The following is a 19,305-nucleotide window of genomic DNA, read 5'->3' on the forward strand; positions in this document are numbered from 1 at the left end:
TCTAAGGACCCCCCATAGTGTAAATATCGGTGCTGTGTCCACATAGCTACCTTCTACAGACGTCTTGAAGCTCCCACACTGTCGGCATAGCTTGAGCTTCTCTCCAAGATGGGCGGCTTCGATTTCTCCAACCACACGCGTAATGCGGCTTTAATGGCTGCTGGTATGCCGGCTCCTAAGGTATATGTCGTCGGTATAGAGCATTTTATACATCAGGAAAGCAACTGACGGTTTGAATCAAGGCAACGAGCACGGGTACCACTATCGTTGGGTGTCTGTTTGACGGAGGTGTCGTCGTATGTCCATCAATCCGCTATCTTAATTTCTTTATATCCATACATGTGCTAATGGGTTACTACCATCGATACTAGATTGCAGCCGATACCCGTGCCACATCCGGTCCCATTGTTGCAGACAAGAACTGCGAGAAGCTCCACTACATCTCCCCGCAAATCTGGTGCGCAGGTGCAGGTACCGCTGCCGATACCGAATTCACGACCGCAATAACCTCATCAAACTTGGAACTACACTCTCTTTCGACTGGCAGAAAACCTCGCGTGGTAACATGCATGACAATGTTGAAGCAACATCTTTTCAAATACCAGGGACACATCGGAGCCTACCTAGTTGTCGCCGGTTGCGATCCTACCGGCTCCCACCTCTACACAGTCCACGCCCACGGATCTACTGATAGATTACCATATGTCACCATGGGATCTGGTAGCTTGGCAGCTATGTCTGTCTTCGAAACAACTTGGCAGAAGGGTCTCGACCGTGAAGGTGCTGTTAAGCTTTGCTCTGAAGCTATCCTGGCTGGCATTTTCAACGATTTAGGATCTGGTTCAAATGTCGACGTTTGTGTTATCACTCCGGAGAAGGCTACGTTGATGAGGAATTACATCACACCGAACGTTCGTGTTCCGAAGGAGTTGAACTACAAGTTTGAGAAGGGAACGACGGCGGTATTGCAAGAAAAGGTTATCAAGAAGGACGAACTGAGGAGGTATATCACAGTGACGGAGATTGACGCCAAGGGAGAAACGACCGTTCAGACAGATGTCATGCAAGTAGACGCATAGGTGCAGCTAGTAGAAGACGTAACGGAACTAACAATGAAGTTTCGCTGCGGATACATATATCCCTATCCAAGAGACCAGACACTCCAAGATTTGGCTCCAAGTTACACAAATAAGAAGTCTCAGTTAAATCCATACCCTGAAGCCCCCTAATTCAGGTCACTATTTCTTGGTGCCTGAAACTATCGCCTTAAACTCTGATATCACGCATTCTACAGCAAATCCCCCGTGCATCACAATACCGATTTCCATAAAATATAGAGTTACCCTCGTATCTGGAACACAGGCTTACCTGACACTAAATATATTAATACCTAGCGATGACCGATCAATACTGATTTCTATATCGAAGCGAATAAACAATATACGCATCTGGGAAGTATACGTAGTTCTAAGTCTATGATTTAATATTATAACGACTCGATTTCGGTGTCACCTGTAACTGTTGGATCCAGTTTCCATTTGGCCGGTTATTTCGAGAAACTCCATATCGAGCTCTACAGATCTATGAATGCTAGTGCTGGCTAATAAGCAATATAAAACACGCCATAAAAGAGAGAGAGTACCATAGCCCTCAAACCTCAAGCTTAAATGATCTCCGAGAGATCGATATCAAAGAGTTCAAAGTTGCTTCCCGACTTCATTTGCGCATCTTCCATCCACTGGGAGTTTTATCGACCCTGCCGTTTTCCTCCATTTTCATCATAAAGTGATCCAACTCCGCGGCATCAAACTGAAGCCCGCCCATGGGGATCAGGAACAAACTAAGTGTCGCAAATACCCTGTCGGTCGTCAGTGGACCTTGATTTGTTAACATGCCAGCAATGTAGTTCCAAGCCATGGTAAAACGAGGGTTCTTGAGAGGGTCGTCGTCCTCTGCATCTGCTTTTGCCGGTGTAGGCTCCCCTTTCCTAGTCCCTCCTTCTTCATTTCCAGAGTCATTCGAGTCTTCGGAAATGAAACTCAACGCACGTCGTCGACGCGGTGTTATGTGTGAATCGTCCCTCTTTTGTGGCGATGTGTGAGGCGTGGTTCGTCTCGAGGCAGGAATATCGCTACGAGGCAATGTTTCCATCACATAATAGAGCTTCTTGTTTAGAGGATATTCTGCAAGAACGCTGCGATCTACCCAGTACTCGAGGGACCTGCGGAGGAGTTCACTTTCCATCGAAAGCTTCTCTTTCAGTTGATCTATCGACCAGGCATTCCCCACCTGTCCACCGTTAAGCTCTCGCGGAATATCAGGGTTTGGAGGGGATGGCCCTTTGGCGAACGCATCGATGACAGTGGCGGCGTACGTTGGGACTTGTTTGAAACCGAGGGTTCTGTCATTTAGCTCGAGCTCAATCACAGCAAACCCTTCTTCCTTCAGCCAATTCAACTTCTGCGATTTCTTCAGAAGTTCAAATTCATGATTGAAAAGATCGAGCATGCTTGCTATTCCGCTCGGTGGATTGAAATCTCCTTCAGATATCATATGCTGCGGCCAGAACAAGCGACTTATGACCTTCACATGTACCTCTGTTTCCATCTTCAGCGATGCTCCACTCGTAGCAATACTGTGAGCAAGATGCTTGGTGAGGATCGTGTCTCGGAGTTGGCTATCAATCTTCCGGGACTGGCTAAGGTCCTTTAGCATGATAGCCGCGTTTTGCATCTCGTTCTCGCCGAACCTGACTTTTAGAAGCTCAACCGTGGCTTTTTCTCTCAGAAACTCGGATGTAGGCTGAAGAAGTAGCCTCTTCCCAAGTTGGTTCTGAAACTCGTTGATGAATTTTGTGCTTTCCAGCATGGTAAAAAGGTGAGAGATAATATCAGTCCCCTTATCCCTCCTGAATTCCGGCCCCGCATCTGCTGGGTCAGGCTGCCAATCCATATCGTCATAATCCAGGTCCTCTAAGCTTGCAGCGGCAGCAGCTCCGAGAACTTCGTTTTTCTTATCGGCCCCCATTTGTGCACAAGCTTGCAATTCGGTACTAATTTCCTGAAGAATATCCTCGGCATCAAGATCCTCCGCATCGCCCGGAATCACTTTGCGACGTCGCAAGCTCTCCTTGAAGGCTTCAGCACCCCCAATAAATGTGGATTGGTCCGCAGATTGTATCATAGAGTCGCCATTTTCGTCGGCTTCTTCTTCGTCGTATTCATAACGTAATATTCCCTTGACGATCTCCACAACAGTATCTTCACGGGTGCTTAGATACCGGCGAACCCTCGCACCAACTTTATCGAGCAGAACGCCCTTCGCATCAATGATTTGGAAGCACTTTATCATGTTGATATAAGCACGAAGGACGTCAACCGTACTAGCACCTTGATGTAACAGTCGCCGATTAAGCGTATATGCAAATGTACTCGTGAGAACCAAGCGAGCAATTGGGGTGTTGAGTGTTGGTATCAAATCCATAATGCCAGGCATGGATTGTGGGAAGTCAACGATTATGTCGAACATCTCTTTCATCCGAACCCGAGATAGTCTTTGCGCGAGGCGGTTTAAAACGGGGGGCAACTCCTCATCTACATCTCCTGGCCGTATAATTTTCATAATTGGAACGACTAACGGCATGAGAGAATCAAACAGCCACCCCCTCATGATTTCCGCGGAAGCAACCGAAGTCGGAAGTTTTGCCATGCTCGTATCTCCCTCTGCATCTTCGGTTTTGAGGTCGGAATCTGTGTATCTCCCACTGAATCTATATGTAACCCATTCTCCCGCAACCCGATCGATTACTAAGGCAAATTCCCGCTCCCCGACGCCGTTTGCCATTAATCCAATAGCGTTCAAACATTCAACGAGCTTGAAGACGGCATGCTTAGCCTCCTCACATCGTCTATTAGCCTCCTCTTGGTTCACGGCCGCTTTCTCATCCTCTTCCAGTTCAAGATCTACATCAGTGCTATGCACTGTTTCGTCCGCTCCAGGAATGTGTGGCGATGTGAAGAGGCCAACGTCTGTGACAGCTGAGCTAGAGCTCGGAAGGGATAGTATGACGGTAAAGTAGGCATAGAATGTCTTCCGTAGGAGAGATGGGAAGGTTGACGGGAGGCAGTAAGCGATAATCGAGGCGAGAGATCGGTGAAACGGCTCAACAGAGGCAATCGGGTCTATTTTCGTGAGGTATGGTAGAATGTAGGCAGAGTAAACGGAGTAGTAGATTCTGCAAGAGACTCGAAGCTGGGAAATGATGTCGTTAAGCTGATATTCTGGCCGAGTTCTTGTCACCGGTTCCCTCTAATGGTCCATCCAGTTAGTAAAAAGGTATAGTTACTCTGACGAGCAATAGGCAGGCTTTACCTCAACTTCCTCTAAAATAGCCCTGACATGTTCGAGAAAGTGCCGTCGCACTTCGCAAGTATACCACTCGACCAGGTTCTCACCAGGTTCAGCATTGACCCCTGACGTCATGAGATATGCAATCGCCTCCCGTGTATCCTGACCGAATAGGTCTGCTTTCCTTCGCAGATAAACACCATCCTTCTGAACTCCCAGAGCAGTACCCTCTTCCTCTGATACGTCAAAAGGCGAATCTGGAAACGATAGGAAAGTCGTCGCGAGATGCCATGCACGACTGTGAGTAACGAATGCTTCGCCTCCTGGACTCGAGAAGGCCTGGTCCTGGGCGAACGGCGAGGCTTGGACAGCCGGTGCTATTGGAGTGTTCTCGTTAAAGGATCCCGCTGGAGTTGCTATCGGAGTGGGCAGCGAGGCAGAGGCGGCTGGTGGAAATATGCCATGAAAGATACGACGCTTTTTGGCCTGCCTTTGAGGCTCCTGAGGATGGTGGAAGCCGGACATCAACATGGCGAAGGATCTGTCTCTTTTGTCATTCTTGTTATTGAGAGGGCTGTCGGTAAGGTCGATTGACTGATGCTGAGGTGGCTGGTTGATGGGCTCGTTGAAGAGTCGTAGTTGGTAGTTGCAGCTCTTCGCGGTGTTTACTGTCAGTCAAGTTAAGGCACCAAAACAACACGCATGTCTCCGCCATAGACGGTTCAACCACCACAACTGCAACCGGCCCGCTAAGATCCATACGTGCATACCAACGAGCACTAACCCCAGACTGTCACCCACACACATGAACTCCGTACTGCGAACCAAGCTAATATTCTGGGGGCTAAACTAACCTACCCATCGCCTAGAAGATGGGCAAGCCGGTCTGGACGGCCTTTCTAGTCTCGATGATCCCAGCTTCGAGGAACTCGTGAGTTCCCATTCGGGATATCTTTCGCGGACCGCAAAATATCCTGCTCGATGGCTGGCATAGCTAACCCTTGATCTGACATACCTGCTCGCAGGTATTTATCGATATCGCCTCAGCCTCTCAGGCCCGATAAGAATTATAAACAGTACCTGGCCAAGAGGCTGAAGCCGTAGATCGAGACTGCTTTCTCTGCGTGAGACCTTCAAGAATAATTCCCCAGGAGGCTGATAAGCTTGGTATTTTTAGCATTCCATCAAATCCAGAGCACTGGGACCAGGCTTGGTTGGTGGAACCAGGTGATTTGCATGGGTGGCAACGGTATGCACCGTTTGCCAGCAAACGAGCCAACGGGGAGGTATCGGATGGCGCAAAATACTTCGACGAGGCTGTCTGCAATGTGCATTCTGCAAGTAGCGCGAATTTCGGACTACCTGGGGTTGCGGGTCCCTGATCCTTGCAAGCGATGGTGCAGCTTTGGCTAGCACAGCACCAACGTCACTGCCCTCACATTTTCTTGTAAGCTTGTTGAGCTCGAGGATCTGACTCTTAAGGTCAGTAGACTCGCCTTGGTATATAGCGGGGCGGGTGTCTCCAGAAAGCCAATACCAGATTTTTACTCCCTTCGGCTACCAAATTTTTTCCCATATATCATAGCTTCTGTGCTTCCGACCGTCTGTTCGTTGGTTGGACCGGAGCTGCTCGCTATCGATTAAACATCATATATTGCCCATGGTTCGTTTCTACAATATATTCAGCAGCAAAAATGTGTCAAGTTCACATGTACCGAGCTTCGTGCGGTCATCTCTCCCTCCTTGAGCCAACATCTCCAAACCAAGGAGCCACAGTCTTCTGTCAGAAAAATCCACCATGCAAACGACCGACAATAGAAGTTGCAACTCTCTTCAGCATGTGTTCAGATTGTCATGCTAGAATCGCGAGGATGTCAGCTGTCCCAAGTATGCACCGAGTCGACATCTCAAAGTTCAAGAGTCGAAAATACAGAGACCCCGAGTCTACCGAATCAAGTAAACAATTTCCCGGTACTCTTACAGAGAGCTATCGAGGATTCCGATCAAGAGTTTGGAAAAAATTACGGGGTCATACATCTTTTACAAACCGTCAACGAAGTCGTCAAACCGTTCAACCATCACAGTTCCAGAGACAAACACAGTTAGTCGACACGAATGGCCTTGGATTCTACGATCTCATTTAGTAGTGCCTTCGGATGAAGCAGTCTAAGCTTGGTCGTTTTTCTTCCATCTATTCAGCCTTCCTTCCCTTATTCTTATTCTCATTCTTCTTCTTTTTTTGTTAAAATCATTATGCATCATGGGGAAATTGCATGGGCGGCGGATCGAATGTTCCATTAGCATGCGGATTACCTTTTTTTATTTTTTATTTTTTATGGCATGATACCCAGGAAGGAGTTTATTTTTCTTTTAAATTTTATAGATCTCATGACTCTATTTCTCATGAAAGAATGACTTATCTTAACTACTAATGTATTTGATTCACAACCCTTTATTATCTACACCTCTTAACCAATAGAACTAGATTTATTAAATTTCTAATCAACCTTCATTGTCCACCGGAGAGTCTCTCCAGTTTCCAGAATCCCACCAAACTATAGAACCATTTCCGCTTCCTCGTTCTCTTAAATCCGATCAAACGCAACGTACCACCACCCATCAAAATCATAGCGGGTATAATTCCAATCATATAGTAACCTTGAACATCAAAGTACTTGGTAAAAAACTCAGCACTATTCAGGATTATGAGCCCTCCACCAGGGCCATCTCTGTCGACCACCGAACCAGCACAGAAGTCAAACAACCCCGCCGGCACGGCTATTACGAGCAAGTAAAGTGTTAGAGTATTAAGCATTTCAAAGAAAATAAGCGTATAATGCGCCGTCCGACGAAACCGAATGCTCTTGAAGAAGTAGTACACCTGACCGTGTTTCAAGCTTTGTGACGGCATCATAAAGGAGTGGCGGGCGACCTTAAAAAGGATGATATCGATAAAGAAAATTAGGACCGAAAGACAGAGACAGGCCAAATACGATGCGGATCTCCAGGCGAATCCAACAGGAGGTGTGAAGTAGGCGAGAAGAAATGATCCTGAGCTAATACCCCCGACGATTACGAACGTAGCGATCATGGGCTCGATAATTCTCCAATGTCCAAGTTCAATCTTGCGTCCAACTTCTGGCGAAGCTTCAACTCAACTGAGCCCAATCGACGATAGTCCCTCTTTCCCACTTGCCCAGAAATCGTTCCTCGATCCGGATCATAATAGTTTGACCAATTCCGAAGTGCCATCTTCCTTGACCTTACCCCTTGCCTTCCCCGAAGATATCGATAACCTCCCCCCCTCCGTGACATGCAGAAACCTTTGCATTAAAGTCCCTCGCGAATTCAGGTTTATTGCCATGATCATTTTCCACTACAGCCGCAAGATATAGAACCGATAGCTAGCCAACCAGCAAACCCAATCCCACATTAAAAGCCGTGGCTCCTCCCCCATTAAACGCTTTGCGAATCGCCACCGACATAGCAAAGAAGAAATCACCTAGACCGAGTAATATCGGAACAATTCCTCTCTTCCTAGCATCTCTTAAAGCTCTTGCGAGCCTTGTCCTCTCCCTCACCAAATCGAGGCCATCCACAACATCCCTGCTGAACATTGCCCTTTCAACCGCTGTCACTAGGTGGTAGATACTGTTCGGCTAACTTCTTGAGCTGAAATTGATCTCGAGCATGTGAAAATGTCTCAAGTTCATCTTCCGCATCGGATTCGAAGGACATCCGAATGATATCTCTTGCAACGATACTTGACCGTTAGATTGATCAGCTTGGCGCACCTCGCTGCGATCTTCACGTCCCGAAGACAAAATGTTAACGCAGCAATTGGTGACCCAATCCATCTCGCCAGCCAGATAACTGTTACTGAATTACGATTCGATTCCCATGGCATCTGCATAACCAGACCAAAGGCGGGTAGAATCCAGTCGAGTAAAAGGTCAAATGTAGTCTGTGTGTCATTCTTCCAAAAGCTACCGCAGACCTTTACACAGCCTTTATAAGTGATGGCAATGAGTTCGGCATCAGCTTCGGGTCTACCATGGTAGTTTGCTACATGGCCCTTATATGCGATTACGTGGTAGAGAGTTCCGTTGTGTTGGAGAAGACTTTGGCAGTCCCGCTTTTTGAGGGTTACCTGCTCGGGAGGGGCACAAATTCAGCGGGAGTCTGGGCCAGGACCGTCATGATGATGAAGGACAGGATTATACAAGTTTAAAGTGAGACGATCTGGCAATAAATCAACAAGTTAGAGATCTCTTAGTATAACGATATATACAGGGAAGCCTTACGATATATTTTTGATCCGACATTTTCATGGAGCACCATGACTATGGAAGCTATGCCGTATAGTTTTGCCCAATGTTGTTCATCATGTCATAATTGACATGAGTTGACTGCTTAATATTTCACATACATGTGGCTGCCTCGCGAAATCCACACCGAAAAGAATAAATACTGTTAAGGTGAGAGATTTGAAGCATTTTAGAAGCATGAACGGACTTGTCAGGTCCTTCAGAAGACTACATACGAATTTATTAGGTAAAATGTATGCCGTATTCCCCAGATATAGTTATATCTATGTTGGTACAAAAACTTAAATATCTTCGGCCTTTGTTTTACTGATCCTCCTTGATAAAATCCGCCGCTCTCTCCGCAACAGCATACACCAAACTTTGAATATTTGCCCTCACAAGCAATGGGAAGACACTGGCATCTACTACTCTTAGCTTCTTAACTCCGTAAACCTTAAATCTCTCATTTACAACTCCTCCCTTATTTTTTGGCAACATGGAACAAGTTCCGGAGGGATGGAATTCGCTCTGTAAGGCAGTTTTGATCCAGGTCTTTACGTTAGCTGGTGTGATCTCGTGATATCCGGGTTGGTAAACTGTTCCGTTGCCCTTCAGTAAGTCGCTAAGCGGAGCAGTTCTGGCAATTGTTTGCAAATGTAGTACAATCTTTGAAAGGATTTCGATATCGAGAGGATGGGAAAGGTAATTGGGGTTGATGGCTGGGTAGACTGTTGGATCCGAAGATTTAATATGACTTGAACCACGGGAGAAGGGGTGCTCGAGGGCACCGAGAAGAGACAGGAAATTGCCTGTAGGGATTTCATTGCCAAATAACTTCTTGGTGTTGTTTTGCCAAATGGGTGTAATGCCAGCCCCAAGTGTAAGCTCTTGTGCAACAGCTTCTGTGAAGAGGTCCTGAATTTGGAGGGCGTATTGTGCACCTAAACCAATGGCGGATGAAACAGCACTTGAAGCTAAATTAGGGAAGTAGCTGTTCCCTGCGATCTGACGAAGAGACAACAAGGCTGAACTTGCTCCACTGACGGAGATAGGTCCGGTTCTGTTGGCGAGATATTCTTGGAAAGCGGCGTCGAAAACAGCTCCGTCTCTAAAGCTGTCGAGGGTAAAGATTCCTGGGTTTACTTCAAACCCGAGTGGAACGTAAACGTGATCTTGGAGGTTCTCGCCGACATTTGGGTTGTTTAAAACGATGGGAATGCCATGCTGGTTAAGGAGACTGGGCTTTCCGATACCGGATAGCTCGAGGATCTGAGGAGACCCATATGCACCAGCTGATAGAATAACTTCCTTGGTAGCCGTGAGAGTAGTTGTAGTTCCATCCTTGATGAATTGAATACCAGTGGCAACGATTTGACCTCCAACGCTTGTAGTAACAACCTTCTTTACCAGGGATCCAGTGAAGAGGCTAAGGTTTGGCCTAGCAGCATTTGGAGCGTAGTAGGCTGTGGCGGCATAGCTTCTCGTGTGAGATGAAAGATCTAGATTCAAAAGATTGGTATAGCCTCCGAGAGCCAATCCATCCTTCGGATCTCCGTTAACCGCTAAACCACGGTTGACAAATGTTCGTGGCCACGCCTCAGTGAGCTCGCTATACCAGTCCGGAAACCCGGTCCTGACAGGACCGGAATTTCCGTGGGAGCCTGGGACGACGTATTGGGTTTGCAAGTCAGATTCCACTTGCGCGGACGGAGCTACATATTGCTCAGACTTCTTAAAATATGGCTTGAGTGCATTCCATGTCCAATTTGCGTTTCCTAGGAGTCCCCAATTGTTGATATCTTTCTGGGACGGGTGTGTCCAGAAGAGAAAGTTGATGGCACTAGAACCGCCAAGGACCTTGCCTCGAGGTTGAGAGTATATCTTATTGTTGACGTTGATTTGTGGAATAGTGTGGAAGTCCCAATCGTATTCTGGGACAGTATATAAGGCCGTTAGAAGCCCTGGCGCGAGAATGGTGAGGTCATCAAGTCGACTTTCACCGGCTTCCACAACAGCCACCGTGATATCCGGATTTTCAGTTAACCGCGCTGCGAGAACTAATCCAGCGGTGCCACCTCCAGCAATACTGTCAAGCCGTTAATGAATATAATTGAGAAAATGGGGGAGAATCAATTGAATCCCTACATATAATCGAAGGAAGTCGCCTGGGAACTAACACAGGTAGCAAATGCTACCCACGAAGTGGTCAGAAGAATTGAGACATGCATTTTGTACGAGCTTATTTCAAAATTCGAGCTCTGTACTCCGAAGCTACGAAGGCAAAGGCTTACGGATAGGAAAGGAGAAAATTTGATCCGGATTGTATCATTGTTTAAATACCCGCAGATCCACGTCATTTGCTGAGCTCGTGCTCGCAAGGTTATTTCTCGTATGCATTAGCCCGTGTAAGAATTGATGAGAATCCGCATATGCGGACGTGCATCCAAGCCGCAATTGGATAGGTCCACCCGCGGGAACCTGTGATAATTGTTGCGAAGTGGAACCCGATCGATTTGTCGATACGACTCGTCAATCAAGGGTGTTGCATATCGTGGGTCCGGCTAACTGGAATGGAGATAGAATGGGCATATGGCCAGGAACAGAATTCTTGGAATGCATTGATTTCCAGCTTTCTCTAGTCCCATATGAAGCTGAATTCGAGGCTAAGGCAAATCAAGCATTAAAGGTGCCGAACTCTATCGACTTTCTGCTCGAACTGGGAGCTGAATACAAGTCTAGATCAGTCTCCAGCTCGCCCTGCACTTACACGCAACAATTAATTGTTGGAGTTTGAATTGTTATGAGTTCTCGGAGCTCAGAGCTGCATTGTTTTCAGAGGCGGATGACCTGGAGCTTTAACCGGGTCGGGGTTTGGGATGACGAGGGTGCCCGCAAATTTAGTGATTACTGATCCAGACTCAAAGCTGGGTGGTCCTTGCATTTGGTGTTACCTAAAAAACTCTCCATCAATGAAGACGACATTTTGACCGCTTCAACACTCGCTAATGTTGCCTCTAGCTTGCACGCCAGTTCAGCTTGCTAGCGTGACATTGGGAAACTGCAGGTATATCAAATCGTTTTAACAGGTGTGAGTGCTACAGAGTTCTTTAACCAGTCGAGCGGGATATGAATATGTTAAAGTGAGTCGACGATAATTGTCAAATGATGGAGGACATCGCGTGTTGGGTCTGATTGCTCAGGATTTATGGGACGCGCGTTGGCCGCATGATGGTGATTGGTTCGAGATGCCGTGTTGTTGGGGACATGGTCCAAGCGCCTCGAGACTGGGTCCACATGGGCGACAAGCCAACTCACTTACATACACGTGGGGGCACTAGATTTATTTTATTAGGTCTGGTCCGGCGAGCAAGACGGGTGTGGGGTTAGAGCTAGAGATATCCTGCTAAGTGCAGAGAATACGAACATGTTTGCGTGAAACCCAAATATTATACATTACTTCGAGGTTTTGGATAAATCTTCTGGACTCCACGAATACTTCGTACCGACGGTTGGGTTCGTAATTTACTTTATAATACACTATCAATCTCTTTGGGGCGCCAAGTAGCAGTATCAATGATGAATTTCAATTACAATTTACAAATTGGGCTTTTGACGACGCGCAGCTGCTAGGTAGGACTCTCGGACCAGATCCTTCCAGTCCATAGAAACCAAACCTTCGTATTCAAACATATTTGAACTGAAATAAATCACGAAACTTGTTGAATAATAGGCGCCTGTTAGTCTCGGCTCCAGATACCTGGTGCGTGTTAGCATTGCTGAGAATTAAAACTTAATGATTAAATCTGTGGTATGAAGAAGCTCTATTCTCTATAAAATACACCGCAGTAGACGCACCTCAGGTTTGTCTCTGATAGTTCGCACTAAGATACCTCCTCAGCACGTACTCATCCTCTCCTATCCCTGCAACGCTGACGTCAGTTACGGCCAGCCGATGCGCTAAGCAACAGATATCAGCTGTTATTAGTCTTGTGCGGAGGCCTAAAGGCACCGTTCAAAATTCAGCCGCATTTTAATTCTCAGTTATTTATTCCACATATTAAAAAGCCTATTCGATGCTAGGAAACTATTATTGAGCTGCGTACTATTACATTATATAGCCCTCAGAAAATGGTTAAGCCTTTGTACCTCTCCAAACCTTTCTCGTATCCGGACCTTCGACTGAGACCAATGATACGACACCGCACCGTCCAAGACCTAAGATGTGTTGGATGTGGTATTTTTGCACCAAGCTTTCAGCCGAGGTATCACGAATTAAGAGATCAGAATATCGCGGCCCAGCCGAAAGCAAGAATGGCATTTAATAGACCTTGGAATCTGGAGAATAGAATGCATCGCCACCCTGCCCATTCTCCCCCATCGCGATACCGGTTAATGGTACCCGAACCCGGTTTTCTTACCGTTAACGCCGAAAATTAAGCCTTTAGGTGTTGAGAGCGACGCCTCGTCCCTTACAAGCTTATCTCACTATCGCGATGGCTTCGGATACTGCCAAAACAACAGAACATGGCGCCTTTCAAATCGACATATATGGGCAATTCAACCCACCCCGATTCCCAACCGATCCTACGCAATGGGAACCTCTAGCAAGGCGCTCCGTCCCCTCCGCGAACTTTATGTATGTCTACGGTTCTGCGACAACTGGGCAAACATGTCGCGCAAATATACAAGCCTTCGAGTCGCGAAAGATAGTACCGCGAATGCTTGTAGACGCAAAGGAAAAATCCACTAGGGTCGAAATTCTGGGTAAAGAATATTCGTCGCCATTAATTTGCGCACCGGTTGGTGTGCAGAATATTATGAACCCAGAAGGGGAAGAAGCTACTGCCAAGGCTTGCGCGAATCTAGGAATCCCATATATTTTGAGCACTGCGTCGACAAGGTCCATTGAACAAGCGGCCGAAGCGTCCGGTGACGGTGATAGATGGTATCAACTATACTGGCCGAAGACAGACGAAATCACAATAAGTTTATTGGATAGAGCTTGGAATAGTGGGTATAATGTTCTGGTTGTTACACTTGACACATTTCAGCTTGGGTATCGGCCCGGAGATCTAGATAATTGTAAGCATTGCCCGGTTTGGACCGTACTATTGGATAGCGTAAATATAGTATTGACCCGAATGTTCGCTCGCAGGCTACCTGCCTTTTATTTGGGGAGAAGGGTGTCAGATCGGGTTCTCCGACCCAGTATTTCAACGTCTTTACGAGGCTGGAAATTACAATGACCCAAGCAAAACAAACTCTGTTTTCGATCTTCTTGGAAGAGCAGCAAATCCTTTCCAAGCCTGCAAACTTCTCTACAATGCCCTCACGATCAAGAAGTCCTTGGCTTGGATTTCGGAGATCTCCGGCGCAAACTATAAAACATGGAAAGATCTTGTCTTTCTAAAAGAGCACTGGCCAGGGAAGATTTTGTTAAAGGGTATCCAAAGCGTCGATGACGCAAAGATAGCCGCTAGCATGAAAGGTACCATCGATGGGATCATTGTTAGCAATCACGGTGGACGGCAGGTGGACGGCGCTATCGCAAGTCTCGACGCTTTAGAGAGGATTACATCCGATGAGACAGTCAAGAATAGTCACTTAACCATTCTTTTCGACAGTGGAATACGAACTGGCAGTGATGTGCTCAAAGCAATGGCTCTTGGAGCTCAAGGTGTCCTAATCGGACGGTAAGCAAAAATCTCTCATTCTATAATTCTTCGCACCATTTAACTAATACCGATTCCATGTTAGGCCGATGATGTGGGGCCTTGCAATGGGAGGTGAACTTGGTGTAGAACATGTCTTCAAATGTCTACGAGCCGATTTGGAGATTAACATGGCCCTTGCTGGTATTAAAGACATAAAGAAGGTGGACCGCAATATCTTGGCCTTCGAGGCCCCGGCGAAGTTATGAGTTATGATCAAGGTTTTAGTGCAGCATAGAGTCATTTACGGCTTCTCGCATTCCATCGAAGTGAATGTGTATACATATCGATAATGAGTAAGATTCCTGGAGATTCTTCCTTAACCTTTTTTAATCTTCATACGTAATGTTGTTTTCCACCTTTACCACTCGAATGCACCGAAAACCACTTGTGCCTTCGGGAATATCCGGTGCCTGCCATATTACCTTCGAAGTCGACTTTCAAGGGAACCTTCTCTGGCTCCTTAGACTCCATCATTGCTTTTCCAACATCAATTTCATCACATGTCTTCATCCCTTCCTCATGATCCTTCCGGTTGAGCTACGATTGCCTCTTCGTCCATGCCACCCAAGCTAGAACTACCAGAAGTGTCATGGGCAGCGTAACCGCCCAATATACCCAGAATTTATCCGTCATGGCTTCCGAGTATGATTTAGCTTCCCAATTCAACACCGGCATTGCAAAAAGGGCCTAGTTGTAACTTACGTTAGGTCGATAATTGTTGGATATCGTAATTTAATATGTGTCCGATTAACTTGCTGATACGAACGTTCCTGGTAGAAATGCAATAGTTAAGACGGCAATAGTCTTTATAGATGAACTGTCTCGTTTACTCGCGATTGCTAACATACGAAAGTCCTTGGCGAGTTCTATGTTAACTTTGGAAACTCGCTGCGCAATTAGATTGTATATCTAAGCAGTATTTTATATTAGACATCGTGAAATTATTGTAAAGGTTCCATAGGAAACACATGGTCTGGAGTTAGGACTTACCGCTGTCTGTGTGAATGAAATATTTCGCTGAATCCCCTGTACAAACAGAGTGCTACTGTTACACCTGCTCTCCAAATTATTAATTTCCGCCATAAGGTACGGTCGAAGTTCTTTCGTGGAAGGCGCTATCGATTCAATTTCGTTAATAGTCTCCACTAAATCATCCAATATCGCCATATTAGACACCAAAGTCGTCTGACACATCGCCATCTGCACTGATTGCATTGCCAAAGACACCATATCCGTAGTATAGTCTCTTGCCAAAGCTTCAGCCAACGGAATCATCTCCTTCGACGTTGTCATTTGCATGATGCCGGCAGAATGGCTCATCTCTACAACACGGATTGATGCAAGCCGGGCGATTAGTTGAAAAAACCGGAGGGTTTCATCGATTTGGATGATAGCATGGGCGACGGGGTGCCATGTCCAGTTTATGGAATGTAGTGTTCGCTCATAGAACATATGGTTTTCCCACATGACGAGGTTTGTGCCGTGGGTTTGGATTTGTTCGTCTGAGTATAACCCCATTATGATTCCGTAGGTAATATTGGTGTCTGGGTTGAAGGGAGAGCCTTGGTCGGTACCATTGACTAGCGAGAAATGAATTCTGTACAAAAGTTCGTAGAAATGTTAAATAAACGTAACCTTGTCTTGGTCGGCTCGAAGTGATTCGCTCGTCAGCGCTTACGAAACGGCCGTTTTGGTATGTTTTTCTTTTTCGTTAGACCTGACCATAGAATCATCTGTTCCACGAAATCGCCATCTAAATCCCACTTTTTTGCCGTTTTTTTCAACATGATCTTTACGTATTAACATAGGCACCAGCGCGGCTAACTCGTACTGCGGGCGCCGAATGAGACTGCGGAGCCGTATCATTACTTTAGTATCAAAATTTAAATGCAATACGAAGCCAAATTTGAACGAATAGTACTTACACCAGACGACATTCAGACGTTGGACGTTCCCCTTTATTTATACATGAACCTTGTTCCAGCCAGTCTTCGTACGTGGAATCATCCAAAGATCTCTGAAAAACTCGACCCTCTGCAGCCTATTGTAGACGTACTCTCAGCTCTTGTCCAGGATGTAATTGAGGCGTATGCTCTGCATAACTCATATCATCCAACCCAAGCATCTTCACATGACGCAACGCATTCCGTGGACCCTCTTGATTAGTATTCGGAGGAACCGGTTGTGTCTCCGGTGCCAAAAAGTTCATCTTTAGGTTTTTTGTATGCCTGCTGGAGATTGATTTGCTGGTGATGATTGTTGACCAAGTACATTTGGTATTGTCCCGAAGGATAAACCGGTTTGAATATTCGTCAGAGTAGGTGGCCGCGGTATCGATTTCATAGCCTGGTGCGACCTTGCATTGAGAGACCGCTTGCTTTCCAGTCCATTTCGCTTTCAATTTTAAATATTTCCTGAAGTGATAGAGAGTACAAAATTTATGATATTTATGAACGACGTGGGTCAACAACACTATTTACTCAAGGAGAAACCATTAAATTTATAATTAATGAAACCGAAACTCTCGAGGTCGAAGTGCAATACGATACACTTATACTGTGATTATGGACCCCATCTAACGAAGGGCTGAAATTTAAGCTTCACATCCTTGCAGCAAACCGACGAATCATGCGTCTACATGCGCCTTGTCGAAGGAAAACTTTACCCAAAAAGGTAATAATCCGACCAGTGTTGCGCATGTTGTATCGATCCTGGCAGACATTCTCGAGTTGCCTCACCATACTCAGTTGTCTTTTCCATTCCTGCAGAATATCGATGTGGCAAGATGCATAAATTTTTTCCGTCTGTATTTCATCTGCACCGGGGCTCAATCCTGTCCACTGTCATGTCAACAAAGAGCGTACAAGGATATCTTTCGCTTGACGAAGAGACGAAAGTTTGTGGTATTTTTTGCGTTGTACCTAATTGGGCGAACTTGGGAGTTCGGGAGCCACCGACCATGCCAAGGTAAGGGTATGAACATCACGATAGCACTCCACAGGAGTTATGGGTAATCTGCACTGCTGCGAGCTGCCGGTTGGATATCAAGTGGTTCTGAGATTGAATATTTACGGATTTGCCCGGCCGATGCCTAGGGAATCGTCTGGAATCATGCCCAGAGGAAAGCTCGGACGAAAGCTCGGGTGTCCTCGAGATCTATTCGCGGAGGCAAAGGTTCCGGCTGGCAGCTGGCAGTAAACCCCTTGTGACCTGGCTAGGAAGTATGAAGCTCAAGTTACCAGCTACCCCACAAATACCATTCTTTCTCTCCATACATCTTAAAATATCCAAAATCTATCAGTTGTGAAGGCAGAAAGAAGTGCCGTCGTCCGGTCCAACATGATATCCCAAACTACCGGCTTTGTACTCGCGTTAGCGACACTGCTGGAAAGCACCCTGGCATCAGACAATGGCCTCGCTCTCACGCCTCAAATGGGTACGCCGGAATCCCTGCACTGACACGAAACTTGGTCTTGGTTCCTTAATGGTTAGATTCGAAAATAACACATACCCAACACATATATAGGCTGGAACACATGGAACACCTTCGCCTGCAACATAAACGAAGGCACAATCCTCGGAGCCGCAAAGGCTCTCAAAGAGTTAAAACTCGATGAATACGGTTATCGCTATGTAGTAATGGACGACTGTTGGTCATTACATCAGCGAAATGTTACGGGATATCTACAATACGACCCTGTCAAGTTTCCGAAAGGGATTAAACACTTAGCCGACGAAATTCATGCGTTGGGACTTGGATTTGGAATGTACTCTTCCGCTGGAAAGTACACTTGCGGCCGATACCCTGGTAGCCTCGGCTTCGAAGAGAAAGACGCCGATCTCTTTGCTGAATGGGAGGTTGATTATCTGAAATACGACAACTGTCATAATGAAGGGCAAAGCGGTACACCGTTGGTAAGCTACAACAGATACGAGGTTATGAGCAAGGCGTTGAATAAAACCGGACGACCGATATTATACAGCATGTGCAATTGGGGTGAAGATTCACCATGGGATTGGGCACCTACTATTGCGAACAGCTGGCGGATGAGTGGGGATATTGTCAATGTATTCGACAGATACGACGACCGGTGTCCGTGTGAAGATTACATCTGCAGACTACCGGGTCATCACTGTTCTATCATGAATATTATTAACAAGGCAGCACCATTGGGTCAGAAGGCACACACAGGGGCATGGAATGATTTGGATATGTTGGAAGTCGGGAACGATAATCTAGATTACGAAGAACAGAAGCTGCACTTTTCAATTTGGGCTATGGTCAAAAGCCCATTGATCATGGGGCATGATATAACGCATACTTCCAAACAGACGCTCGAAATTCTCACCAATAAGGATATCATCGACCTGAGTCAAGGAAATTGGGGCGTGGCATATCGATCATACAAAAAGGAACATTCGCAGCTCTGGTTGCAGGACTCGAAGGATAAAAGTGGCAATATGGTGGTTGCACTTATCAATAACGGGGATAAAGACGACGACTTTACAATTCATTTTGAAGACGTCTTTCTAGATGAGCTGGACAGAAGGAAAGTGGAGTACCAGGTGACAGATCTCTGGACAAAGGAAGATCTAGGAGTCGTGAAACACGAGCTCAAAGTCAAAATCAAGCGCCATGGCATTTTCGTAGGGAAGCTAGCATTTGCCGGGTAAGACGACCCACGATCGTACCACACGAATCTGCTAATAATACGAGTAACTAGCGACCCAAACCTAAAACCAAAAGCCAAGAGATACCACGCAGAGCCTGATGAGCTTTAGGATGCAAAGGATCGGAGCCTACAATGATGCTTCTTACGGGAGTCCATAGGACTAGTAAGAATAATAAAAATAGTATTGTATTTAAACTCCCTATTGGAAGGGGAGGATGGATGTATCAACGTATCAAGGAAAAGGCTTCGAATAAACAGTGAAAA

At 46.2% G+C, this 19,305-nt stretch overlaps 6 protein-coding genes across 6 annotated transcripts; 3 read left to right on the forward strand and 3 right to left on the reverse strand.

Annotated features, from left to right (window-relative positions):
* Positions 1-108: 108 nt before the first annotated feature.
* On the forward strand, positions 109-1,079 carry DFL_002941 (uncharacterized protein; the record flags this gene model as incomplete). Its single annotated transcript, XM_067631801.1, has 3 exons — positions 109-180; positions 243-296; positions 372-1,079. The coding sequence occupies 3 exons, from the start codon at positions 109-111 to the stop codon at positions 1,077-1,079; spliced, it is 834 nt and encodes a 277-aa protein (XP_067494311.1).
* A 637-nt stretch (positions 1,080-1,716) lies between these two features.
* Positions 1,717-5,209, reverse strand: DFL_002942 (uncharacterized protein; the record flags this gene model as incomplete). Its single annotated transcript, XM_067631802.1, has 3 exons — positions 1,717-4,308; positions 4,372-5,015; positions 5,206-5,209. 3 exons carry the CDS (start codon positions 5,207-5,209, stop codon positions 1,717-1,719), a joined length of 3,240 nt encoding a protein of 1,079 aa, XP_067494312.1.
* A 3,769-nt stretch (positions 5,210-8,978) lies between these two features.
* On the reverse strand, positions 8,979-10,882 carry DFL_002943 (uncharacterized protein; the record flags this gene model as incomplete). Its single annotated transcript, XM_067631803.1, has 2 exons — positions 8,979-10,740; positions 10,800-10,882. 2 exons carry the CDS (start codon positions 10,880-10,882, stop codon positions 8,979-8,981), a joined length of 1,845 nt encoding a protein of 614 aa, XP_067494313.1.
* A 2,265-nt stretch (positions 10,883-13,147) lies between these two features.
* On the forward strand, positions 13,148-14,574 carry DFL_002944 (uncharacterized protein; the record flags this gene model as incomplete). The annotated part of the gene is made up of 3 exons (XM_067631804.1): positions 13,148-13,736; positions 13,810-14,347; positions 14,412-14,574. 3 exons carry the CDS (start codon positions 13,148-13,150, stop codon positions 14,572-14,574), a joined length of 1,290 nt encoding a protein of 429 aa, XP_067494314.1.
* Positions 14,575-14,701: 127 nt separating this feature from the next.
* Positions 14,702-17,329, reverse strand: DFL_002945 (uncharacterized protein; the record flags this gene model as incomplete). Its single annotated transcript, XM_067631805.1, has 8 exons — positions 14,702-14,905; positions 14,984-15,055; positions 15,359-15,948; positions 16,200-16,217; positions 16,294-16,324; positions 16,425-16,840; positions 17,112-17,201; positions 17,290-17,329. The coding sequence occupies 8 exons, from the start codon at positions 17,327-17,329 to the stop codon at positions 14,702-14,704; spliced, it is 1,461 nt and encodes a 486-aa protein (XP_067494315.1).
* Positions 17,330-17,707: 378 nt separating this feature from the next.
* DFL_002946 (uncharacterized protein) lies at positions 17,708-19,150 on the forward strand (the record flags this gene model as incomplete). The annotated part of the gene is made up of 3 exons (XM_067631806.1): positions 17,708-17,804; positions 17,895-19,038; positions 19,093-19,150. 3 exons carry the CDS (start codon positions 17,708-17,710, stop codon positions 19,148-19,150), a joined length of 1,299 nt encoding a protein of 432 aa, XP_067494316.1.
* Between the last annotated feature and the right edge of the window lie 155 nt (positions 19,151-19,305).

This window comes from Arthrobotrys flagrans (genome assembly GCF_004000055.1).
Source record: "Arthrobotrys flagrans strain CBS H-5679 chromosome Unknown unitig_3, whole genome shotgun sequence".
NCBI lineage: Eukaryota > Fungi > Ascomycota > Orbiliomycetes > Orbiliales > Orbiliaceae > Arthrobotrys > Arthrobotrys flagrans.